This window comes from Brassica napus, chromosome C6 (genome assembly GCF_020379485.1).
Source record: "Brassica napus cultivar Da-Ae chromosome C6, Da-Ae, whole genome shotgun sequence".
In the NCBI taxonomy this organism is placed as follows: Eukaryota; Viridiplantae; Streptophyta; class Magnoliopsida; order Brassicales; family Brassicaceae; genus Brassica; species Brassica napus.
In genome coordinates, this window is record NC_063449.1 from 20,206,086 (window position 1) to 20,234,004 (window position 27,919).

Genomic DNA, 27,919 nt, shown 5'->3' on the forward strand with positions numbered 1-27,919 from the left:
TGAGTAGGGTTACATGAGATTTTTTCCGAAGAAAGAGCATTCCAGCTGTTAACAACAAGAATACTTACCATGTAGTGATGGTTACAAATGGAACAACCCACCAGTACAATACTATACATTCACCATTCTTTTGACGAAAAGAATTCTTACCATGTATTGATTGTTACAAATGGAACAACTCACAAGTACTATACCGCACACACCAAAAACACAACAATAAAGTAAAAGTAACATATAGGCCTGATCCATTTCAAACAAACATAAAACGCATGAGCAGCCGTGCCGTTCTGCACTGTTTCCCCACTTCATCTGATAGAGGAATTACTTGTATACCTGGTTTCAGCTTAGACACCCAGAGACGAAACGTACCAGCAAATTTGTCCTTAAATATTAGGGTATGGTCATATACTTCAACAACAAGCTCATCATTTTCCAAACTAGATAGCGGAAACACAAATTCCCCTCCCCAACTGGGTGTCCAACTGCGTTTGTGGACAGTCTTCTGGATCTTGCCACCATGTATCATGAGCTGTTTAAAGACCCGAGGAACTAAAATCAGCTATATTTGGTGTCATCAACAAAGCCATCAATATAAAACAAGTCTTGGACTGAATTTATTGCATTCACAAAGAGATCCGGAGAGGAACCTCTATGAAGCTTTGGAAAGTCTGTGTCCCACCCAGTTCCCATATAGATTTTGACCTACACGTTTAATATTTAAGCAAAAGAAAAGAGAACAGGAACCTAACTGTTGGCCTCTCAGTGTAAAATGATAGACCTTTAGTGTTTTTTTATTTGTAGCTGGAATAATCGCTATATTAGTGCTTGGATCATCTGTCCCCTGCAAATGTCAATAATATCATGGTCTTTTGAACAAATATAGACGAGGTTAAGATCTTAAAAACTTCACATTTATTTGATCAATGGTTTAAGCTGCAATAACGATTATGCCGAGACTAAGTTCCAAAAAACTAAAATATGCTTCTCATATAGATTTTGACCTGAACATTCATATTTAAAGCAAGAAAGTGGGAGCATATGAAACCTCAATATTGTATGTTTAGTGTATCAAACCTTTAAAGTATTTGAAGCCTTTGGCAAATCTTGTTTAACAGATTTGCTAGAACTTGGACGGTCTGGCTCCTGCAAAGGTCACCCAAAGCCCAAAGGCCATAATACCACAACATGAACTTTCCCTTATCGAAAGAAAAAAAAAATACCAATACGGACCTTTAAACATGTATATTTCGGACTTTAAACCAAAAATGTATAGTTGGGACTAAGAATTTAGTGTAAAGTTCTAATTAGGAATCTTTTCACTTTTGTTAATATTAATATATGTATGATATTTCTGACACATTTTTTTGTGCAAATTACTAATTGATTAATATTTTAAAACAAAGTCATTGAGAACAAAGTCTGCTTGGCTACAGAATCTTGCCTCTTATCATTAACAGTTCTAGTTATGTTTGTTGATTATTACTAACTTTTGTATTTGTTAGAGCAACTCCAGTGCTCACGTTCTATATGAGTATCTAGTTCTTTACGAAAATAAACATAACCTGAAGACGTGGAAGAGAATATAGAGGATGAGGAGTGTTAGAATATAGAATGTATCCGATTATTCCGAGACTAAGTTCCAAAAAAACTAAAATATGCTTCTCATATAGATTTTGACCTGAACATTCATATTTAAAGCAAGAAAGTGGGAGCATATGAAACCTCAATATTGTATGTTTAGTGTATCAAACCTTTAAAGTATTTGAAGCCTTTGGCAGATCTTGTTTAACAGCTTTGCCAGAACTTGGACGGTCTGGCTCCTGCAAAGGCCACCCAAAGGCCATAATACCACAACATGAACTTTCCCTTACCGAAAGAAAAAAAAAACAATACCAATACGGACCTCTAAACATGTATATTTCGGACTTTAAACCAAAAATGTATAGTTGGGACTAAGAATATAGTGTAAAGTTCTTATTTGGAATCTTTTCACTTTTGCTAATATTAATATATGTATGATATTTCTAAAAAAAAAAATAATTAATAATATGTCTATAGCTTAAAATTTTGTTCTAAAAATATCATAGTAGACTCTGTAAATTATTTTCTTTTCGATTTTGTATAATTTTGTATTAGACACAAAATAATTATACGGAGTATATCTGTATAATCATCCAAGACAACACCATCAAAAGGGACCCACATCAAGACTAATCAAGCACGCCAGACAAGCATGAGACCCACATGAAGACTTTGAAGCTATGCGGCAAAAGTCTCCATCAGTCACCCAAGACCTGACACGTATTCAACCAAGTGTCGGCACAATCAGACGACGACACGTAGCAAGCAACCAGTATGCAAGCCTCGACTATAAAAACAAAGCCATCAGGAACAACGAGGGCACGAGCATTTTCTACGAGATCTTTCTCACTCTTAAAACGCTCTCCCTTCTCTCTAGAAATCCCTAAAAGTTTAAATTTTTATTAAGCCCCACAACTCTGTAATCAAAGCTTGTAATATCAAGATCAATAAAGTAAGTTTTAATCACAATCTTGTTATCATAAGCCATCATAAGCTTGTTATTAATTCAAATATTAAATAAAATCAAAAACAATAATAAAAAACTAAAACAATTTGAATTAATAACAAGCTTATGATGGCTTATGATTACAAGATTGTGATTAAAACTTACTTTATTGATCTTGATATTACAAGCTTTGATTACAGAGTTGTGGGGCTTAATAAAAACTTAAACTTTTAGGGATTTCTAGAGAGAAGGGAGAGCGTTTCTAAAGTGAGAAAGATCTCGTAGAAAATGCTCGTGCCCTCGTTGTTCCTGATGGCTTCGTTTTTATAGTCGAGGCTTGCATACTGGTTGCTTGCTACGTGTCGTCGTCTGATTGTGCCGACACTTGGTTGAATACGTGTCAGGTCTTGGGTGACTGATGGAGACTTTTGCCGCGTAGCTTCAAAGTCTTCATGTGGGTCCCATGCTTGTCTGGCGTGCTTGATTAGTCTTGATGTGGGTCCCTTTTGATGGTGATGTCATGGATGATTATACAGATATACTCTGTATAAATATTATACAAATTCGAAAAGAAAATAATTTACAGAGTCTACTATGATATTTTTAGAACAAAATTTTAAGCTATAGACATATTATTAAATTTTTTTTTTTATTCTTCGAAGGGATCCTGTGCTAGAGGTCCTCCGAATAGATCTTGTGTATCGTGTTTAACTTCTCCTTCTTCATCTGAACTTGAATGCATTAGTTGATCTATAAGTTGAGCGAGTTTTTCTTTTTTTGATTGTTTGGACTTTTTTATTTCTGAAGAATATGCAGTTGAAGTAGCGGGACTTGATGGTTTTGGAGTAGGTTGTGGTCGCTGACTTGGTAAGAGCAGGGGAATTGACTTCGAAACTGTTTGTACAGCGTGTTTAGCTTGTTTTATTGTGTCGAAGTATTTTTGGATGTTGGAGTAGCTACATCGGTCGAGATTATATTTTTCCCACCATTTTACCCTGAACTCTCTGAGAAGAGAATAGGGCATGTCTTGAAGATGCAGGGACAGTTGAAAATGCCAGGAGCATATCCAGGGAATGCCCATGTCGATGTGGAAATATATCTTGTTTAATGGTCCTATAGGTTGATCGGGTATATGTTTCTTGTAGAACTCGAAGGAAGTCTTGAGTAGGCTGGTTGGGTAAATTGCGTCTGATGGCCCGAACCAGTACCACCATTCTGCAAACCATCCGGGTATTGCTTTTGAGCAGCTTTGGTCGAAGCTAAAGAACCAGGAGTGGTCATAAGGTCTGAGGTAGAATGCCCTGAAAAAGGCGTTTTGATAATCGGTATAAGTGTATCCTTGAATATGAAAGCCAGGTGTAACAAAAGGTTTGGTTGAGTGATGATGGATGAATCCAAGGTCTTTGGATTGGTATATGTTTAGGATTTTGCAGGTTGAGTATGCAATACTGTTTTTGTCTTTTGGATCTGGGTAATGGGTTACCTCAATTGATCTAGAGTCTACTAGGATAAACTCATAGAAGGTGTGGTTTTTGGTTATGTTGTCGGTTGGATAGGGACAGTCTGGATAGAAGGCCCTGTTTACGAAGGTTTTTAGTTGGGGTAAGGTTATGGGCTTGGTGAATTGAGTAGTCATTAGGTGTTGTTTTTGAGGTTTGACGTAGTAAGTTGGTTTGGTTGAGGTTTCGGGTTCTTTGGTAGTTGAGACAGTCGCCTTTGAAGTAGATCCTTCTGCGGCTACTTTTGCATAAGATAGTGGTGGATATTCCGCCAATGCTGAGTATGGATTTGGTGTAAGAATTTTCCCTTGTAGATGTGGTTGGTTCTTGACGTAATCTGATGCTGTCATCGGTTTTTTGCTCTTCTGTTCATTCATCTTGATTAGATTTTCCCTGTAAATATTCCCTTGTTAGGAAATCGGGTAAAGAATTGTTTTCTCCTTTAATATATTGTATATCAAAGTCAAATGCAGATAATATTGCTTGCCATCTTGCGAAGATTTGTTTGGACACAAGATTCTTTACATCCTTTTGTAATATTTCTTTTGCAGATTTGCAATCGACTCTTAGTAAGAATTTTTTGTTAATTAAATCGTCTTGGAATTTTGATATACAATTGACTATTGCGAGAACTTCTTTTTTTATAGTTGAGTAATGTTTTTGTGGTCCTAACCAGATTCCTGAATGAAATCGGATTATTGATTATGTTTTTGATTTGGGTAATTTTTGCTTAAGTATTCCTCCATATCCTATTTCTGATGCGTCAGTTTCGACGATCATATCTGCCTCAGGGTTTGGGAGTGTCAAACAAGGAAGTGTTTTGACTTTTTCGTTTACTTGCTTTACAAGTAAAGTATGTTGATTAGTCCAAGGTTTTGGATTCTTTTGAAGTCTTTGAAATAAAGGTTGAATAGATTTTTTTAGATCTGGTAGGAAGTCTGAAACGTAGTTTAGACATCCTAAAAATCTTTGTAATTGAGTTTTTTCCCTTAATTCGTCAGGGAATTTATTTGCAAATTCGATTGATCTTGCTATAGGTGTAATAGTTCCTTGATATATAGTATGCCCTAAAAATCTTATTTTTGTTTGGAATAAGGACATTTTCTTTGCGGATACAACTAATCCGTGATTTTTGATTATACTAAGGAATGTATTTATATGACTTATGTGTTGGTCTATTGATGTTAAATATACTAAAACATCATCTATATAAACGATTGTGAATTTTGAATAATCATTGAATATGTTATTCATTATGTTTTGAAATTCACTTGGTGCGTTTTTAAGACCAAATGGCATTATGTTTCATTCGTAATGACCAAAGGGTACTTTGAAGGCTGTTTTATATTTATCCTTTTTTGAAATTTGAATTTGCCAGAATCCACTTTTCATATCAAATTTTGAATAGATTTTTGCATTGTATAATCTTTTTAATTAATCTCTTTTATTGGGTATTGGATATCTTATCCATTGTAATATATCATTTAGTGGTTTATAATTGATTACTAAACGTGGTACTCCACGTTCTATTTCTGCTTGGTTATTCACGTAAAAGGCAGCACAACTCCAAGGGGATTTGGAAGGCCTAATTAATTTTTTATCTACTAATTCTTTTATTTCATTTTTACAAGTTTCTAATAAATCTTTATTCATCTGAATAGGTCTTGCTTTGGTTGGTATATTTCTCTCGTTGAATTCTTTTATATATGGTAGTTCTACCATATGTTGTTTTCTTTGTCAAAAGGCATTTGGTAATTCAGAACATACTTGTTTTATCAAATTGCTTTCGATTTCTTTTATTTTACTAATTGTATAGGGTGCTTTGAGTTGTTCCTCTATTTTTTTGTAAGTTATTTCTTCTTGTAGATATTGAATATGATTTTGTTTACTTTTGATTAGGTTAATTGTTTCTATTGTACTTTGTTGTAAACTTAATATTTCTTTTGTTTTCATAGGAGACAAAAATTCGAATGTTAATTTGATTCCCATTATTTTTGTTGTTATTCCTATCTCATTTACTTCAAATGGATATAATTTGCGTAAAAAACGGAGTTCCTAAAATTAATTCTTGTGATAAATTTTTAACTAATATGAATTGATTTTTAAAACAATAACCTTGATTGCATATCTTAGTGCTTGGTAATTTGTATCGAACCTTCAAGTTGGTACCGTTGGCTCCACTTAAGCGTTCAGTTGTTTTTTCATAACATTTAGTTGGTATAGTTCCTTCTCGAATGCAGTTATAGTCTGCTCCTGAGTCCATTAATGCTATTACATTTGTTTTGAAATTGTAATCAATATGTAAAGTAATTTTTGTAGACCATTTTTGATAATTTATTTTTTTAATCATTTGTATATATTTTGTTTCATCTTGTTCTGGTTCACTTATTATTATACCTTTTTGTTTGTCTAAAGGCGTATTTTGGTTACTTGTGGACAGTTCAGTACTGTATGGTTTATTATAATTGTTTTCCATTATTGCTATTCTTGCATCCATATGAAATTGGTTTAATTCTTGTTGATTAATTGTCATTTGTAATTCCTTTATTTGACATTTTATTTGTTTAACTTCGGCTTGCAATTCTCCTGTTGTTACTTGTCTAAACAAACTTTGGGTTGAATATTTTTCAAACATCTTGTTTAAACTAAAAGTATCTGGAGTCAGTAATTCATTTTTCCTACTAATTATTTCTTTTAGTTTTATTAAATAATCTCTTCTGATATCGGGGTTGTCTATTTTATCAATTATTTCTAATAAGAATTGTTTATCGTTGTCCTTTGTAATGACATTAATTAATTTGCAGTTGCATAAGTTGTCAGATAATTTCTGTGATTCTTCTGAAGAATTACTTATATTATCAATCTCATTTACTGAGGTTTCACTATTTGATTCGTCGGACGACTCTGACTCTTATATTAATAATTTCATTAATTTTTCTTGAATATCAGGTTGGTCATGAAATATTTCATTAATTTTCTTTTTCATTTTACATTCTGAGGACTTATGTCCTGGTCTTTTACAGTTCCAACATACAATTTTCTGTCTATCATTTGGTTTATAAGGTTTTCTGTTTTTGGAGTAATATTGATCATTAAATTTTTTATTAAATTTTTTTTTGTGATTATTATGTTATTGATAAGGTCTCCTATAATTATTTTGATTATTTTTATATTTAATTCTTTTAGATCTTGATGGGGGATTGAGCTGATTATATCCATATTGTCACAAAATGATCCCATATTAGTTTTAAATTTGAATTTTTCATTTCTCTTTTTATCTTTGTGGTCTTGGCATATTGATAATCCTTCTTTTTTAATAAACGCGAATAACTGCCCATAAGTTATTGAATTCCAAGGGATTGGCTGTCCTCCTGAGTATTCTTTTAATTTGTTTGTTATTCTTTCTGCGAAATAAGTTGGTAATCCTGATATAAATCTTTCTTTCCAGAAGGCTTGAGTACAATCATTTCTTTGAAATATGTTTGTTATAAATACATCTTTATACCATTTAAAATCTCCTAATGTTGGACATCTTAAATTGGTTAAGATTATTTTCTTGCTTTCTAATTCTTCTTTTGGATTTCCTATAAAGTGCATAGTTATAATATGTATTAATACTTCTACTGCGTTTTGTATTTCTACTTCTTTTATTTCTCCTTCATTATTTTCTACTGTTTTAGTATCAGTATGATTAATAATTGCTTCTCGAGTAACATATTCTAGGGAGTTATCCCACCAGTATCTTAATGCTCCATTAAATCCTACTATTAATAAAACACATGATTGCTTATCATCATTTCCTTTTGCTTTATAGGCCATGGCGGCCATTCCCATTTCTTGCAATAAATTCATTATTTTGTATTCTGATCTTCCATCAATATTCCATTCATATATTCCGTCTCCAGAATACATGTTTGCGGAATATTTATGGTGTTCTTCAAATAATAAATCTGGTGGAGTATTTCTCTTGTAATATGGTTTTGTTGATTTATTTTTTATTCGATTGATTATTGGTTTGTCTTCAGATACTGTAGTTGAAGTTGATTCATCATCATCTTCATCTATGATATTTATATTTTTGCTTTTGTCTAGTTTATCTAGTTTAACTGCAATTGATGTTAAAATTGGATTATTTGGTAATTTTACTTGCATATTCATTGGTTTAAAGATTGGTGGAGTTATGGATGACAAGGGATGTTGTTCTTGTTTATTAGTCTTGTTATTATTTATTTTTATATCTATTTCATCTATTTGTCTAGATATTGTGTGTAATATCTGGCTTTGATAATTGTTTTGTTGATATATGGATTTTATATCTTGCATATGAATTGAATCTTTATCATCTTTATTAGCTCCAGTCTTAAACGGGGTTGCAATAACTTGTCTATTTGCAGTATTTATTTTTATATCCTTCAGAGGTGGATGGATTGATCTTATTTTGTTTCCATCCGTTTGTTCCCAGACTTGGCTCAATGTTGAATTTATATTAATTGATTTGAATGCATAATTTATATTGTTGGCGTTTGCATAACTTTCAAACCAATTGAAAAATGGAATGTCCGTTTCTTTGGATATCATAAAATTATACCAATTTTCTCGTTATAATATAGTTTCTTTTTTAGGGAAGGTATTAAAATACCATTTCCTTTTTTCTTCATTTTGTTTTGAATAAAAGTCTTCTTTTATATATTGTTTGTTTATTTCATATGTTTTGGTTATAACATTTATTGATTTAAAGTCTGATAAAGTTGGTGAAGTTGGATACATATCTTGATGAGGCTCGGCTATTGGAGCTTTAAATTTAATTGGTTCTTCTTGCCTAATATTTTGATTTATGCTTTCTGTTTCTGAGTTCATACTTGATTGACCAGTGCGATATTCAGAAAAGGAAGCCCTCGAGTGATAAGGACTTATTCTAGGTGGTAATGGAACTCTATAAGATCCAAATTGTAACAATATTTTTCCATCTCTTTGTTCAATTTTTTTTTATATATCTTTTTGTTCAAAGTTTCTAGGAGGTTGCGTAATTTCAATTTTCCATTGATCTGGAATAGTTATTTCATCCCATTTTAGTTGTTTAGGTATGTATGTAGCCGTTGGCGTGTTTTTACTATGAACAGCTAGAATTGTTGTTTATCCTTTATTATCCTGTAGTAAACATCTTGGATTAAATTCTGAAACTGATTGTTTAAAATATACACGATAGAATAATAAATATCCTTGTCTTTCATTTTGAAATTTAATTTCGGGTAAGTGAATATTTGGGGTCAGCGTATTGAGTATGGTTGGGTCATGTAGACTAACTTGAAAATTAGGAGCGCAGTTAAAGTTACGGCTCCGTTACATAGATTTGATTGGACTGCTCCAAGGAGTGAGTCCTCGAATTTTAATAAAGTTTTGTCTCTTAATAACATAAGGATTGGTGAATCAATTCCTGTTCTTGATAAAGATTTTATAGCTATTTGAATTAATCCGAAATGGATATAATTGAACCCCTTTCGTTTATATTTTTCCAAAGCTAGTGAGGATAATAATTTGATTTCTTCAAACTCGTTTTGTAAAGATAGAGTTTGTTCATGTTCTTTTATTGAATAAGCTGTTTTGAAATCAAACGTTCCTATTTGATATATATTCTCAGGATTAATATGAGATAATTGATTCTTAGATATTTCTTGATTAAAAGTTGTTATTTTAGTCATTATTTCTCTTGAGTTAATAGTTGAATAAGACGCTGAAGTTGACGTGATTTTTGGTTTAAAGAACTTTCTAATCGAAGATGCCATGATTTTAATCAGATTTTAAACTCATAAAATTTACTAACCGTTTTAATTCGACTCAACTGCTGGCTTGCCAACGGTCTTACTGCCACTTTCGGACTTGCTGCCTGGAACACCTGCAGTAACAGAGTTTCTTTAGACGGCGAGGTCGTTTTAGTAGGTTCAAAATAGATTAAATTCAGATATCTTGATTATTAAATTCTTTAGAACAAGTTGCATCATTTAGCATCTGATACCAGTTTTAGTTTTTTATTATTTATTTTATTTTATTTAATATTTGAATTAATAACAAGCTTATGATGGCTTATGATAACAAGATTGTGTTTAAAACTTACTTTATTTATCTTGATATTACAAGCTTTGATTACAGAGTTGTGGGGCTTAATAAAAACTTAAACTTTTAGGGATTTCTAGAGAGAAGGGAGAGCGTTTTTAGAGTGAGAAAGATCTCGTAGAAAATGCTCGTGCCCTCGTTGTTCCTGATGGCTTCGTTTTTATAGTCGAGGCTTGCATACTGGTTGCTTGCTACGTGTCGTCGTCTGATTGTGCCGACACTTGGTTGAATACGTGTCAGGTCTTGGGTGACTGATGGAGACTTTTGCCGCGCAGCTTCAAAGTCTTCATGTGGGTCTCATGCTTGTCTAGCGTGCTTGATTAGTCTTGATGTGGGTCCCTTTTGATGGTGATGTCTTACCAGTTTTAGTTTTTTAATTATTGTTTTGATTTTATTTAATATTTGAATTAATAACAAGCTTATGATGGCTTATGATAACAAGATTGTGATAAAAACTTTATTGATCGTGATATTACAAGCTTTGGTTACAGAGTTGTGGGGCTTAATAAAAACTTAAACTTTTAGGGATTTCTAGAGAGAAGGGAGAGCGATTTCAGATTGAGAAAGATCTCGTAGAAAATGCGCGTGCCCTCGTTGTTCCTGATGGCTTCGTTTTTATAGTCGAGGCTTGCATACTGGTTGCTTGCTACATGTCGTCGTCTGATCGTGCCGACACTTGGTTGAATACGTGTCAGGTCTTGGGTGACTGATGGAGACTTTTGCCGCATAGCTTCAAAGTCTTCATGTTGGTCTCATGCTTGTCTAGCGTGCTTGATTATTCTTGATGTGGGTCCCTTTTGATGGTGATGTCTTACCAGTTTTAGTTTTTTAATTATTGTTTTGATTTTATTTAATATTTGAATTAATAACAAGCTTATGATGGCTTATGATAACAAGATTGTGATTAAAACTTACTTTATTGATCTTGATATTACAAGCTTTGATTACAGAGTTGTGGGGCTTAATAAAAACTTAAACTTTTAGGGATTTCTAGAGAGAAGGGAGAGCATTTTTAGAGTGAGAAAGATCTCGTAGAAAATGCTCGTGCCCTAGTTGTTCCTGATGGCTTCGTTTTTATAGTCGAGGCTTGCATACTGGTTGTCGTCCTCTGATTGTGCCGATACTTGGTTGAATATGTGTCAGGTCTTGGGTGACTGATGGAGACTTTTGCCGCGTAGCTTCAAAGTCTTCATGTGGGTCTCATGCTTGTCTAGCGTGCTTGATTAGTCTTGATGTGGGTCCCTTTTGATGGTGATGTCTTGGATCATTATACAGATATACTCTGTATAATTATTTTGTGCCTAATACAAAATTATACAAAGTCGAAAAGAAAATAATTTACAGAGTCTACTAGGATATTTTTAGAACAAAATTTTAAGCTATAGACATATTATTAATTTTTTTTTTTTTTTTATTCTTCGAAGGGATCCTGTGCTAGAGGTCCTCCGAATGGATCTTGTGTATCGTGGTTAACTTCTCCTTCTTCATCTGAACTTGAATGCATTAGTTGATCTATAAGTTGAGCGAGTTTTTCTTTTTTTGATTGTTTGGACTTTTTTATTTCTGAAGAAGATGCAGTTGAAGTAGCGGGACTTGATGGTTTTGGAGTAGGTTGTTGTCGCTGACTTGGTAAGAGCAGGGGAATTGACTTCGAAACTGTTTGTACAGCGTGTTTTGCTTGTTTTATTGTGTCGAAGTATTTTTGGATGTTGGAGTAGCTACATCAGTCGAGATTATATTTTTCCCACCATTTTACCCTGAACTCTCTGAGAAGAGAATAGGGCATGTCTTGAAGATGCAGGGACAGTTGAAAATGCCAGGAGCAGATCCAGGGAATGCCCATGTCGATGTGGAAATAGATCTTGTTTAATGGTCCTATAGGTTGATCGGGTATATGTTTCTTATAGAACTCGAAGGAAGTCTTGAGTAGGTTGGTTGGGTAAATTGCGTCTAATGGCTCGAACCAGTACCACCATTCTGCAAACCATCCGGGTATTGCTTTTGAGCAGCTTTGGTCGAAGCTAAATATCCAGGAGTGGTCATAAGGTCTGATGTAGAATGCCCTGAAAATGGCGTTTTGATAATCGGTATAAGTGTATCCTTGAATATGAAAGCCAGGTGTAACAAAAGGTTTGGTTGAGTGATGATGGATGAATCCAAGGTCTTTGGATTGGTATATGTTTAGGATTTTGCAGGTTGAGTATGCAATACTGTTTTTGTCTTTTGGATCTGGGTAATGGGTTACCTCAATTGATCTAGAGTCTACTAGGATAAAATCGTAGAAGGTGTGGTTTTTGTTTATGTTGTCGGTTGGATAGGGACAGTGTGGATAGAAGGCCCTGTTTATGAAGGTTTTTAGTTGGGGTAAGGTTATGGGTTTGGTGAATTGAGTAGTCATTAGGTGTTGTTTTTGAGGTTTGTCGTAGTAAGTTGGTTTGGTTGAGGTTTCGGGTTCTTTGGTAGTTGAGACAGTCGCCTTTGAAGTAGATCCTTCTGCGGCTGCTTTTGCATAAGATAGTGGTGGATATTCCGCCAATGCTGAGTATGGATTTGGTGTAAGAATTTTCCCTTGTATATGTGGTTGGTTCTTGACGTAATCCGATGCTGTCATCGGTTTTTGCTCTTCTGTTCATTCATCTTGATTAGATTTTCCCATCATGCAAAGATTTGTTTGGATACAAGATTCTTTACATCCTTTTGTAATATTTATTTTGCGGACTTGCAATCGACTCTTAGTAAGAATTTTTTGATAATTAAATCGTCTTGGAATTTGGATATACAATTGACTATTGCGAGAACTTCTTTTTTTTTTTTATAGTTGAGTAATGTTTTTGTGGTCCTAACCAGATTCCTGAATGAAATCAGATTATTGATTCTGTTTTTGATTTGAGTAATTTTTGCTTAAGTATTCCTCCATATCCTATTTCTGATGCGTCAGTTTCAACGATCATATCTACCTCATGGTTTGGGAGTGTCAAACAAGGAAGTGTTTTGACTTTTTCTTTTACTTGCTTTACAAGTAAAGTATGTTGATTAGTCCAAGGTTTTGGATTCTTTTGAAGTCTTTGAAATAAAGGTTGAATAGATTTTCTTAGATCTGGTAGGAAGTCTTAAACGTAGCTTAGACATCCTAAAAATCTTTGTAATTGAGTTTTTTCCCTTAATTCGTCAGGGAATTTATTTGCAAATTCGATTGATCTTGCTATAGGTGTAATAGTTCCTTGATATATAGTATGCCCTAAAAATCTTATTTTTGTATGGAATAAGGACATTTTCTTTGCGGATACAACTAAGGAATGTATTTATATGGCTTATGTGTTGGTCTATTGATGTTGAATATACTAAAACATCATCTATATAAACGATTGTGAATTTTGAATAATCATTGAATATGTTATTCATTATGTTTTGAAATTCACTTGGTGCGTATAAATTATTTTGATTATACTAAGGAATGTTTTGATTATACTAAGGAATGAATAACATATTCAATGATTATTCAAAATTCACAATCGTTTATATAGATGATGTTTTAGTATATTTAACATCAATAGACCAACACATAAGTCATATAAATACATTCCTTAGTATAATCAAAAATCACGGATTAGTTGTATCCGCAAAGAAAATGTCCTTATTCCAAACAAAAATAAGATTTTTAGGGCATACTATATATCAAGGAACTATTACACCTATAGCAAAATCAATCGAATTTGCAAATAAATTCCCTGACGAATTAAGGGAAAAAGCTCAATTACAAAGATTTTTAGGATGTCTAAACTACGTTTCAGAGTTCCTACCAGATCTAAGAAAATCTATTCAACCTTTGTTTCAAAGACTTCAAAAGAATCCAAAACCTTGGACTAATCAACATACTTTACTTCTAAAGAAAGTAAAAGAAAAAGTCAAAACACTTCCTTGTTTGACACTCCCAAACCCTGAGGCAGATATGATCGTCGAAACTAACGCATCAGAAATAAGATATGGAGGAATACTTAAGCAAAAATTACCCAAATCAAAAATATAATCAATAATCCGATTCCATTCAGGAATCTGGTTAGGACCACAAAAACATTACTCAACTATAAAAAAAGAAGTTCTCGCAATTGTCAATTGTATATCCAAATTCCAAGACGGTTTAACTAACAAAAAATTCTTACTAAGAGTCGATTGCAAATCTGCAAAAGAAATATTACAAAAAGATGTAAAGAATCTTGTATCCAAACAAATCTTCGCAAGATGGCAAGCAATATTATCTGCATTTGACTTTGATATACAATATATTAAAGGAGAAAACAATTTTTTACCCGATTTCCTAACAAGGGAATATTTACAGGGAAAATCTAATCAAGATGAATGAACAGAAGAGCAAAAAACCGATAACAGCATCGGATTACGTCAAGAACCAACCACATCTACAAGAGAAAATTCTTACACCAAATCCATACTCAGCATTGGCGGAATATCCACCACTATCTTATGCAAAAGCAGCCGCAGAAGGATCTACTTCAAAGGCGACTGTCTCAACTACCAAAGAACCTGAAACCTCAACCAAACCAACTTATTACGTCAAACCTCAAAAACAACACCTAATGACTACTCAATTCACCAACCCATAACCTTACCCCAACTAAAAACCTTCGTAAACAGGGCCTTCTATCCAGACTGTCCCTGTCCAACCGATAACATAACCAAAAACCACACCTTCTACGAGTTTATCCTAGTAGACTCTAGATCAATTGAGGTAACCCATTACCCAGATCCAAAAGACAAGAGCAGTATTGCATACTCAACCTGCAAAATCCTAAACCTATACCAATCCAAAGACCTTGGATTCATCCATCATCACTCAACCAAACCTTTTGTTACACCAGGCTTTCATATTCAAGGATACACTTATACCGATTATCAAAACTTTTTCAGGGCATTCTACATCAGACCTTATGACCACTCCTGGTTCTTTAGGTTCGACCAAAGCTGCTCAAAAGCAATACCCGGATGGTTTTCAGAATGGTGGTACTGGTTCGGGCCATCACACGCAATTTACCCAACCAACCTACTCAAGACTTCCTTCGAGCTTTACAAGAAACATATACCCGATCAACCTATAGGACCATTAAACAAGATCTATTTCTACATCGACATGGGCATTCCCTGGATCTGCTCCTGGCATTTTCAACTGTCCCTGCATCTTCAAGACATGCCCTATTCTCTTCTCAGAGAGTTCAGGGTAAAATGGTGGGAAAAATATAATCTCGACCGATGTAGCTACTCCAACATCCAAAAATACTTCGACACAATAAAACAAGCTACACACGCTGCACAAACAGTTTCGAAGTCAATTCCCCTGCTCTTACCAAGTCAGCGACAACAACCTACTCCAAAACCATCAAGTCCCGCTACTTCAACTGCATCTTCTTCAGAAATAAAAAAGTCCAAACAATCAAAAAAAAGAAAAACTCGCTCAACTGATAGATCAACTAATGCATTCAAGTTCAGATGAAGAAGGAGAAGTTAACCACGATACACAAGATCCATTCGGAGGACCTCTAGCACAGGATCCCTTCGAAGAATAAAAAAAAAAAAAAAATTAATAATATGTCTATAGCTTAAAATTTTGTTCTAAAAATATCCTAGTAGACTCTGTAAATTATTTTCTTTTCGACTTTGTATAATTTTGTATTAGGCACAAAATAATTATACAGAGTATATCTGTATAATCATCCAAGTCATCACTATCAAAAGGGACCCACATCAAGACTAATCAAGCACGCTAGACAAGCATGAGACCCACATGAAGACTTTGAAGCTACGCGGCAAAAGTCTCCATCAGTCACCCAAGACCAGACACGTATTCAACCAAGTGTCGGCACAATCAGACGACAACACGTAGCAAGCAACCAGTATGCAAGCCTCGACTATAAAAACGAAGCCATCAGGAACAACGAGGGCACGAGCATTTTCAACGAGATCTTTCTTACTCTAAAAACGCTCTCCCTTCTCTCTAGAAATCTCTAAAAGTTTAAGTTTTTATTAAGCCCCACAACTCTGTAATCAAAGCTTGTAATATCAAGATCAATAAAGTAAGTTTTAATCACAATCTTGTTATCATAGGCCATCATAAGCTTGTTATTAATTCAAATATTAAATAAAATCAAAACAATAATTAAAAAACTAAAACTAGTAGACATGGAAGAGAATATAGAGGATGAAGAGTGTTAGAATATATAATATATCCGATTATTCCGAGACTAAGTTCCAAAAAAACTAAAATATGCTTCTCATATAGATTTTGACCTGAACATTCATATTTAAAGCAAGAAAGTGGGAGCATATGAAACCTCAATATTGTATGTTTAGTGTATCAAACCTTTAAAGTATTTGAAGCCTTTGGCAGATCTTGTTTAACAGCTTTGCTAGAACTTGGACGGTCTGGCTCCTGCAAAGGTCCCCCAAAGGCCATAATACCACAACATGAACTTTCCCTTACCGAAAGAAAAAAAAAACAATACCAATACGTACCTCTAAACATGTATATTTCGGACTTTAAACCAAAAATGTATAGTTGGGACTAAGAAAAAAGTGTAAAGTTCTTATTAGGAATCTTTTCACTTTTGTTAATATTAATATATGTATGATATTTCTGACACATTTTTTTTGTGCAAATTACTAATTGATTAATATTTTAAAACAAAGTCATTGAGAACAAAGTCTGTTTGGCTACATAATCTTGCCTCTTATCATTAACAGTTCTAGTTATGTTTGTTGATTATTACTAACTTTTGTATTTGTTAGAGCAACTCCAGTGCTCAGGTTCTATGAGTATCTAGTTCTTTACGAAAATAAACATAACCTGAAGACATGGAAGAGAATATAGAGGATGAAGAGTGTTGAATCCCTTTTATATTATTTGAGGAGCACTCTTATTAAATAACCTTATCCTCATGTGTGATTAACCAAAATGCCATTACTTAGGTGTCATCACTAGGACTCTTCTCACAACCTTACATTAAAAGCCCTCCCTTGCCTAGATCAATTACATGTAATGCCATTACTCATTATAAATAGGCAAAATTATACTATATGTTTGGTATAGAACCGAAATTATTCTATCTGACATCCATTAGCTAAACCTGAAATAACTAATTTATTTGTCTTAACCAAATCCGGAATTTTATGTAGATTCATCTATGGTATAACAACTGTGTTCTAAAATAATCGTTGAGCCATATATTAAGTTTTGAAAACTTATTCATCATGTACATTGAAATAAACAAATTTATGTTATATAATGTAAACTACACTATGTTAAAAACTCGACATTTCAATTTCAATGACCAAAACTTACTCATTCACTAACACAATAAAAAATCCATATGAGGATGACAACTACAAAAAACGTGTAAAATAATATATAACAGTTTAGTAATATCGTGAAAAAATTATTTTGCTAACAATCACTGTTATTAATAATATATAACATTAGCATATACACTAAAGTTACGTGAAAGACAAAGGAACCAAAGACAAAAAAAAGTATCTGTTACTAAAAATATATAACATTAGGATATACTCAACAGTTATGTTATCAAATATGAACCGATACGCTTACTATATCAAAACTGTTGTTGTCTTTGATGAATATGCTTATTGTAGTTAGAAGAGACCAGATAGACATTTAGTCTAACGCAATTTAGACAATTTTTAATAATCTTAAAAACCTGAAATATTATTTGGGTCTCATTAGTATGTACCAACTTGGAGTAGTGTCGAAGTTAAATTCAAAAAAAAATTGTAATCTTATAAATTTTTATTGCCATCTATTTTTTTTTTTTGAACAACCATTGCCATCTATTTATAGGTTGCATCAACAGGTGTGTAAAAGGTAACTCTATATATGCAATGTTCTTAATTATAGCCATATATTTATTATAACGACATTATTCTGTATACATATATGTGACTCGTGTAGTAATTATAGTGTGTGTTAAGGAAAGTATTTATGTAATATGTATCACTAATTTAGCGAAAATAATTTGTGTATCTTTGACTCAATATAGTGATATTATCCTATATACATATATGACCATTGATTATAATGTGTGTTAAGGAAAATATTAATGTGATATGTACCACTAATTTAGCAATTTATTTAAAATTTTTTGATGCAATCGTTTTTATACTTTAGTTGTCATATTATCATCTATAGTCGAACTAATCATGATAAATCACTGTTCCATGTTTCTACAAGACCTTTGTGGAGATTTGGTTGCTGTAAATGATATTCAATATATAGAAGATCTGCAAGCAAAGAATGATTATCAGATTATTTTTATTCGTAGACAATTATGGTTTTTTTTGAAAGAGTCAGATTTTTTTTACTAAAACTATTACATATAAAAGTATGAGTTATTCTTCTTCAACAACCACTAGAATTTCATTATTTTAAATTCGATATCTTTTTAAAAAGAAAACAAAATATTGTCAAGTTATATTATATTTTTAAAATAAGAAAATAAAAAAAATAGTAGTTACAGAAAAGAAAATATTAAAAAATATTTTTTACGTCGTTAGCAAAATACTAAACCCTAAATCCTAATCTCTAAACTCTAAATACGAAACCCTAAACCCTTGGGTAAACCCTAAACCATTGGATAAATAATAAACTCTAAATCAAAAACACTAAACAATAAAATCCTAAATTCTAAACCCTAAACACTCGAGTGTATTAGTGTTTAGTGTTTTCGGTTTAGAGTTTATTATTTATCTAAGGGTTTAGAATTTACCCAAGGGTTTAAGTTTTAAGATTTATGGTTTATGGATTAGGATTTAAGGTTTAGTTTTTTTCCTGACGATGTTAAATTTTTTTTTTGTAATTATTACTTTTATTTATTTATTTCTTTTTACCTTTTTATTTTAAAAACATAATATAACTTGACAATATTTTGTTTCCTTTTATAAAAGATATCAAATTTGAAATAATGAAATCCTATTGGTTGGTAAACCTAGATGTTCACCCTAGGAGTGAACCAAAGAATAAGTCTAAAAGTATTAGTAAAACTATTTCTTTTAGTCGTCAACAAACTCATTTCTTTCAATTCCAACACCTCATCAAATGGAAAAGCCCAAACATAATTTATATATTGATCTCTATATTAGACGTTACATCTACAATTATATAACATGTATATATTTGTTATAATGACTTTCACATTTCAAATATATATAGATTAAAAGTTATAAATTCTATTTAAATAAACTCACTCTGCGCAGGGCACGGAAGATCACCTAGAAGCTGATATTATATGTATTTTATGGGATATGTGACATTCATGTTATGCATGGACAATATAAACTCAATTATATTGTAAAATCAAAACGTTGTATATAAAAAAGTTAAACCTAATCTTGAGTGATTGCAAAATAAAATCAAAAAGGAATGACATAATAAATTTCTTTGAATCCCTTCTTTTGCAACAATTTTTTTTTATTACGAAATTAACATAAATGGTGATAAACATTAAATTTGGAAATTTATTTAATTATTTCCGGTTAAGTTTGAAGTCAAATATCATTTAATATGGACTTCTTTTAAATATGGAGATTTGTTGATAGGGCCTTTGTCAATTTACAATCTATCGGTTCGAATTTCCCGAGATTTGAGTCACTCGATTCAGCTTCCAATCTTCTTAGGTATTGTGATTGAGTTTAGTTCACAAAATATGGATATCTCAAGTGACTAAGAGTTAACCCAAACCATGTATTTTGACTCATAATGGATATTAAGGTTTAATAATTGGTCTCTTTTACAATTTCGAGTCCTAATCAGTCCACTAAATTATAAAATTCATATTATTTGTTTTTTTAACCCAATATTATTTACTTCAATTTATTTTTATTCTTCTACAATTTTTATGTACTCCAGAACCAATATAATTTTAATAAAATATAACACTATTTTTTTCTGGACAACTAAAATATAACAATATAACTTCGATATTTTAGTCTATTCATCCCGCGCAAGGCGCGGGTATCACCTAGTATATAATATATCCGATTATTCCGAGACTAAGTTCCAAAAAACTAAAATATGCTTCTCATATAGATTTTGACCTGAACATTCATTTTTAAAGCAAGAAAGTGGGAGCATATGAAACCTCAATATTGTATGTTTAGTGTATCAAACCTTTAAAGTATTTGAAGCCTTTGGCAGATCTTGTTTAACAGCTTTGCTAGAACTTGGACGGTCTGGCTCCTGCAAAGGTCACCCAAAGGCCATAAATTAATACCACAACATGAACTTTCCCTCACCGAAAGAAAAAAAAAAACAATACCAATATGTACGGACCTTTAAACATGTATATTGTTAAGATTTGAGAGAATATTTGTGAGAATGTGTTGTATATTTCTTATTGCTTACACCACTATATATAGTGGTTCATACAATGTAGAGTCAAAGGGAGAATTGATTACAAAGATACTCTACATAATGACATGGTCAAACTCATAAAGACTAAGGTTGAATGGGTCTTTCATGTGGCTGGATGTAAACCCCCAATAGACACTAGTCTTGAACTTGTATGGTCTAGGTTATGGACCATCCACTTCATGATTCATAACACTCCCCCTTGGATGCCATAACCATATAGGGTTTGTAACATGCTAATGTTGCCTCATTAAAACCTCTCCCGGAAAATCCAAAACCTAATGTGGTAAAAAGGGAAACCAGAGAAAGGAAAAAGAGTACAACACACATTACTCCCCCTGATTTGGACATCACTGAAGGTCCTTGAGTCTACGCATGCCAATCTTGTTGCGTGAACTTCCTGAATGTGCAAGAGGGCAATGATTTGGTGAAGAGGTCGGCTGAGTTTTCACTAGACCGGATCTGAAAGACGTTGACCTCTCTAGCTTTCTGCAACTCATGGGTAAAGAAGAACTTGGGTAGAATACGTTTGGTTCGGTCACCTTTGATATACCCGTCTTTGAGTTGAGCAATGCAAGCTGCATTATCTTTATATATGATGGTCGGACCCATTGGGTCGCATATGGACGCATAATGTGGTCCTATACCTTTGTTCAAAGATGAACTTCGGTCTTATAGATTATCTTTAAGACAGCTTATTCATTCATACCACATCTTGGTTGGTTCATGCTGAGAATTCGACCAACCATAAGTATTACCAAAATTTGGCTAATTTGTGGTGATGGTCTATAACCATTTCTAAGGTTTAATGAATAACCATTTAACCTATCTTAGGCTGGTTAGTATAAAACACAAGGAATTTAAAATTTCTCTATGGACTGATTTGAATTGTTCTTATAGAACTCTTCACTTGCTTACATGTAGTAATTTAATTCAGTCCATGAATAACTTTAGGAAAATGTTGTTCAAGAGAACTTCTTTTCTCATCTTTCGATTCTGAGCTCAATACTGTTTGGTAAACCTTTTGGTACCAATAATATTATCATCATCATCCAGTGAGTCATATATAGCATACTACATCTTTTGAATTTCTTCCAGACATCATATGTAGTGAAATATGTAGTAGTATCCACCACATTGGATTATATAGACCTTTCCCGGTCTGTCTCACGATTTATCCTTCTTTCAGGATTTATAAATTCACTGGGCATCATATGGCGTTTACATATTTATGGCCAATACAATACGCCTTTTATATATCACTTTAAACCCCACGTTTCTTTCATTATTCATTATGAGTACTCTTGTGTGGGTTTATGATCCTCGATACATATCTTTGTATTCATGTGCTACATACTTGCGCATTTTCTATGAATGTATGTGTCGACACACTTATATATATAGTTCCTTTTAGTTCCAGACATGGTATAAATCAATTTGAGACTTCATTATCTAGGACCTTAATAACCTTATAACTTGGCGTCCCAAGCTATATGGTATGGTACCTAGTTGTTCAGCTGGCCATCCTTATATCTCAATGTCTGGAATGGTTTCCTTTAATAAAACTCGGATTTTATCTCATGCACCTTTCTTTCTTTCCGAGGTTCCTTTGAATTTATGGAACTTTATTTGGAACATTTATTTGGTCTATCTTATATAGACTTTGTAGCAACTTGGTTGTGTCTTTAAGACATCAAAACCGTGTGGTGCTAAGCTGGGATGACAGAGTCATTCTTTCTCTCGAGTCAATGTGTCTGGCATTTTATTTTGCTATCATTGTAGCATATGGACGTCTATAAATTATTTTCTAGTCCGAGGATCTTTACCAAGACATTGATGGTTGATACCAGATGGTATATACCATTCTTTATCATTCTTTATACCAGCTTATTATTTTTCTCCTTTCATTGTTGGATATTCGGATTCATAAACCTTATGTAATCCTTGTTCCTTGGCCTATAATTAGATCACCCATTTTGGCTCAAGGTTTCTTTTAAACTTATGGAGAAAGTATATTCATAATATATATCCAACATATATTCCCAATCCTCTTTATGAGATTCTAACATCACATGATCTTAGATGGCACATATATTTGTGGTGGATTCTTTCATAATATCCTAAGATGATATATGTCTGGACTCATGACCCGTATCAGTCTGAGGTGGGAATATCTATGATCACTTATATGGCCTGATATAATTACTATGGCCTGATGCAGGTTCATTCTTTTATAACTCATGGTGTCCCCAAGCATATGGACTTTTAGAATATGAACCTTATAGGTAATGGTCTTTATATCAAATTCAACCAATATGTAATATGGTTGTGGACCATGTTTCACGGATTTTAATATGGTCATGTATCATGGGATTTGTCCTCACTCCCCCTCATGAACATACTCAAATTCGTGGTGCTTGGGACAATAAATTCCCTTGTGCATAGATATATTGCACACACGTGAGATCTTATGGGATAATATTTGTGCCCTTTTAAATATTTGCATCATAATCTGAATGGCTAAGTATGGTAATTCCATCTAAGTGATAAATTTCGTGGGTTAATCAAACATGATTGCCCTGGCTATTTGCCTAATATCATATTGATCACTAGATCAATAGAGAATGTAGTCTCGACCACTTAGGCGATTTTAATTTAGGTACTCTTATTCCCTTTTGTCCATTGTTGGAAACCATTTTTTCTTCTTAATTCAATGGACCTTATAGGGTGAATATAATGTCATTTAGCAAAGCATTGGTCGAGGTTCTTTTCCTTTCTTTCAAGGAATGTCCAGTTGAGTTCAATAGTATTTTATAACTGAGCCTGGATGGCAGAGCATGTCGTGCCATTTGTCAAGGGCTTCTTTGAACTCTTTGGAAAAGTGAGTTGGGGTATTAATCCTCAATCATATTTATCATGGCACAATAAAGGCATATAAATATAGTTTCTTATCAAACAACTGTTTGAATAAGATAATGATCATGAACTCAAAGCAATTCATTTTATTAATGAAGTCGTGTATAAAGCAAAGTATCAAAGCAATTCATGAAACATAAACTCAGGAAACATGAAAATGAGAATGTCAAAAGACAATTATATAATATGGCCTTCACAATGCATGTGTTGCCATATGGCGCTCAACTTCAGCTTCATCAGCTATAGGAGGCCTCATCTCATTATTCTTTAGCTCATGTATCTTTTCTGAAGCTTGCCAAGTCTGTTGATGGTATCTTTGATTTTCTGCTTTCTTTGTTCAGAAGCCAAAAGATATGACAAAAGGTCATTATAAGTGGTGAACTTCTTAGCCGTGTGTAGCAACAGCACATCCTTTGGATGGAATGTGGAGTAGGTCTTATATAATAAAGAATAATGTGTTATCCTTTCACCACATAGTTCAAGACTATAAGCAATATCCATCAGAGCAGAATTATATTTGGCCACGGATTCAAAATCCTGGAATCTGAGGATCTCCCATTCATGGTTGGCCTTTTGCCACGATACCGGTTTGAACCTTTTACTTAACTGTAACCAAAGGTCACAAGGATCCTCAACATGGAGATACAGGTCTCTTAATTCCTCAGTGAGATGTTAACGAATAATCGTTATAGCTCTATGCCTTTCACTGTCAATGATATCATTGTACTCATTGATGCATTGTCCGAGTCCTCTGGATCTCAGGGCAACAAGAGTATTTTTTACACATTCTAGGTAATTATCTCCATAGAGATTTAGGGGCAGAGTAATCTGAGGGTTCAAATCTCGACATCTGAATATTTAACGAGTAATTCAAGCACTCAGAATTCTATGTAAGCAATAAAATAAATCAATGTATATGATTTCAATAAGGCTTTCCCCCCAAATCATATGATCTATTTGCTTAAGCAATCTTAGTATGAGAATGATCAATTGATCATTGCATCTAGTAATCCTTTTAATTATAATTCAAATTGGATTGATTATATATATAGGGTATTAAGGCCCTTTAGAATTTGAATAAGGATCAATCATCATTTTATTAAATGAGATCAAGCAAGATGGATGAAATCAAGCAAATGCATGGATCAAGAAATAGCTGAATGCATGTTCAGAACTAAGCATTGGACTTAAACAATCTATATGTGATTCCTAATGCATGAGGATATTTGGTTTTAAAAGATCATAAAGCAAAAACTGATTCTTTCCCCCTTTTACAGGGTAAACCAAGACAAGAAAATTTTATAATTTTCAGGATATGTCTAGAACAAATTCAATTAGATTTTCAATCAATTTGGTTTCAAGGCAGGTTTATTATTTCAATTAAAGCAAACATGCCTAGTTTAAACAATAACCGATTTAATCTAATTAGATGCAAGCAATATGAATCAATTAAATTTTAATTTAAGTGCACCATGATCAGAATAGTCAATGATATGCAAGCATGCATGATCGGTTTTAACAAAACGACAATCGGATGCATGGAAAAAGGTTGGTTCCATATAATCCAAGTTTGATCTAATGATTTACTAATCTAATATATGCTATCAGGTATGCATATATGATCAGTATATAATTCAATCATCACAAAATCAGTCTTCAAGGATGGTTTTAGATCAAGATTAATTTAACAAGCAACTATGTGATCAATGTTCAGTATATGATTTAATCATCACAAAATCCGGTTTTAAGGTTGGTATAAGATAAATTTATATCATTTGTTCAAACTATAATGAACCGATTTCAAGGCCGGTTAAGATATAGATAAATTTTGACAAACAATAATGTGATCAAATGATATCAAACCAGAATTTATTTTATCTTATGACATATTAATTTAAATCAAGACTATAGGTTATAATATTTAAAATACTACCTAGTCAAAGATATGCATTTATTAAAATCAAATATGCATTTATAAAAATAAAATACGCATTTATAAAATCAGAAAAGTTTTTAAAATTTTATCAGTTACAAAAACAAACATCAAAGATCAAAGATATGCATTGATTAGGATTTATTTCGATTTTATTTGGTTTGACTGATTTTCAAAGAATCTGACCGAATATGGCTCAGGATGTTTTTGATTGTTTTGAATTTTGGATTTGCTGGTTGAGAAAACCAAGCAAGAAGGATTTAGGGGATTGATATGTATAATGGCCAACAAGATACATATTTAGATTTAAGGATTTTGATGGTGAGGTTTTTGATGGCCGGTTTATTCATCCTGCTAGAATAGCTGGTGATGCGGATGATCAAAGGGTTTGATTATGGGTTTTGATCCTTTAGACAATCCGGATTTAAGGTCAGATCAAATAGGGGAAAAAGGGAGAGCCGATTAAAAGGCTTATGATTTTATGCTTTTCTCTAATATTTTTTATGATTCAAATAGTTCTTAGAAACAAGATTCATATAGATCTTAGATTATTAATAAGTTTTATAAGTTTTTAGAGATTCTTAGATCTTTAGAGATTCAAATAATTTTAGAATCAAAATTCATATAGATCTTAGATTATTAATAAATTTTTATAAGTTTTTAGAGATTCTTAAATCTTTAGAGATTCAAATAATTATAAAATCAAAATTCATATAGATCTTAGATTCAAGATTAATATTTGAGATAATTTTAGATCTATAGATTTTTATAAGTTTTAGGATTCATATAGATCCAAGATTCAGATATATGATGTTCTTAGATCTTTAGGTTTTGATTAGTTTGCCTTTTACACCACAAGGATTCTGAATGGACCGCCGTGAAAGAGAGAGAGTGATCTGCGGATTGAGGTGGTTGAGAGGGAGGTGGAGGAGCTGGCCGGAAAACCGTGAGAGGGATAGAATTGGCCGGCGGAGCAAGTCTGAGGGCCGGAAGAGATGGCCGGAAAAGAGATGATCGCCGGCGGATGGGATTGCTCAGGTGGAGAGAGTCTCGTGCTGATAACGTGTTAAGATTTGAGAGAAGATTTGTGAGAATGTGTTGTATATTTCTTATTGCTTACACCACTATATATAGTGGTTCATACAAGGTGGAGTCAAAGGGAGAATTGATTACAAAGATACTCTACATAATGACATGGTCAAACTCATAAAGACTAAGGTTGAATGGATCTTCCATGTGGCTGGATGCAAACCCCCAATGGACTCTAGTGTTAAACTTGTATGGTCTAGGTTATGGACCATCCACTTCATGATTCATAAGGTATTTCGGACTTTAAACCAAAAATGTATAGTTGGGACAAAGAATATAGTGTAAAGTTCTTATTAGGAATCTTTTCACTTTTGTTAATATTAATATATGTATGATATTTCTGACACTTTTTTTTTGGATGCAAATTACTAATTGAATAATTTTTTAAACAAAGTCATTGAGAACAAAGTCTGTTTGGCTACAGAATATGCCTCTTATCATTTACAGTTCTAGTTATGTTTGTTGATTATTACTAACTTTTGTATTTGTTAGAACAACTCCAGTGCTCAGGTTCTATATGAGTATCTAGTTCTTTACGAAAATAAACATAACCTGAAGACATGGAAGAGAATATAGAGGATGAAGAGTGTTAGAAAATAGAATATATCCGAGATATATATCATCCTCTATAGATAATTACCAATTCTAGATTTTTTCATGTGAATTTTTCCTTTTTGTATTAGGATTAGGGTTAGCTTAAATTTATATAAATGTATTGACATTAATATCCACTAAATACAACTCTTTTATCTGGCAATTCCCAACTTCTCAGTCAATTAGTATTTAGCGTGCAATAACAATTACGCAGAGACTATCAAAATCTACTTGCACATTACATATTTCAAACAAGAAAGTGAGAGGTTTGGAAACCTAAAAACGGACCTTCCGTGTTTCTCGATTTGCTGGTGAATCAACGACACCTTCAATAACCGCCTTGCTAGTCATTGAACCTTCGTCCCCCTGCAAATGTCACACAACACCCAAACATATATTCTACCTTGTTACAAAACCCAGAACAGTGAACAAATATAGTTAACTAATGGTTCAGCCTCCTGCAATATCAAATAGGCAGAGACAAAGTAACAAATTATGTAGAATCAACTTATCAAACAAAATCAGTCTATCAGGCATACTTGGATAACGATCACGTTACGACGGGGGGAAGTCGTTACAAGTGGCGTCCTTATCATTTAGCTCTTGAAATTCATTTTTCCACCTACGATACTCTTCCACACACTCTGTCATTGCTTTCACTCCACCCCATTCTTCCTTCTCCTTGCCCAACAACGTAATGAACTCGGACAATAGTTCCGGCATCGTCTCTCCATGCTTGGGTTCCAATTTGTTGTGTTTAACAACCTGCAACACGGTTTCATAAGAATTCCGGGGATTTTCTTCGTATGTTATATGTAACCTCA

At 33.0% G+C, this 27,919-nt stretch overlaps 1 protein-coding gene and 1 long non-coding RNA gene across 8 annotated transcripts; one reads left to right on the forward strand and one right to left on the reverse strand.

Moving 5' to 3' along the window:
• LOC106357516 lies at window positions 1-27,860 on the reverse strand. Of its 7 annotated transcripts, XM_048760568.1 has the most exons (10): window positions 27,635-27,860; window positions 27,384-27,461; window positions 20,324-20,392; window positions 16,508-16,576; window positions 9,848-9,919; window positions 1,752-1,820; window positions 1,075-1,143; window positions 779-841; window positions 648-702; window positions 1-529 (listed from the first exon to the last, which is right to left on the reverse strand). In XM_048760568.1, the coding sequence occupies exons 1-10, from the start codon at window positions 27,689-27,691 to the stop codon at window positions 438-440; spliced, it is 693 nt and encodes a 230-aa protein (XP_048616525.1). In that variant the 5' UTR covers window positions 27,692-27,860; the 3' UTR covers window positions 1-437. The 7 variants fall into 6 exon arrangements, 6 of the variants coding, with proteins under 6 accessions (XP_048616525.1, XP_048616521.1, XP_048616520.1 ...); XR_007324928.1 differs by lacking the exons at window positions 1-529; window positions 648-702; window positions 16,508-16,576 and having other exon boundaries at window positions 776-841; window positions 1,752-9,919; window positions 27,384-27,641; XM_048760564.1 differs by lacking the exons at window positions 1-529; window positions 648-702; window positions 16,508-16,576 and having other exon boundaries at window positions 776-9,919; window positions 27,635-27,660.
• Window positions 16,586-27,665, forward strand: LOC125588782. The gene is made up of 2 exons (XR_007324929.1): window positions 16,586-16,950; window positions 27,012-27,665. It is a non-coding gene; the product is annotated as an uncharacterized LOC125588782 (long non-coding RNA).
• Window positions 27,861-27,919: the final 59 nt, after the last annotated feature.

Excerpts from the sequence above, each read along its gene's own strand:
- LOC106357516 (XM_048760564.1), bottom strand. The coding sequence starts at position 8,604 with ATGATATCCAAAGAAACGGACATTCCATTTTTCAATTGGTTTGAAAGT.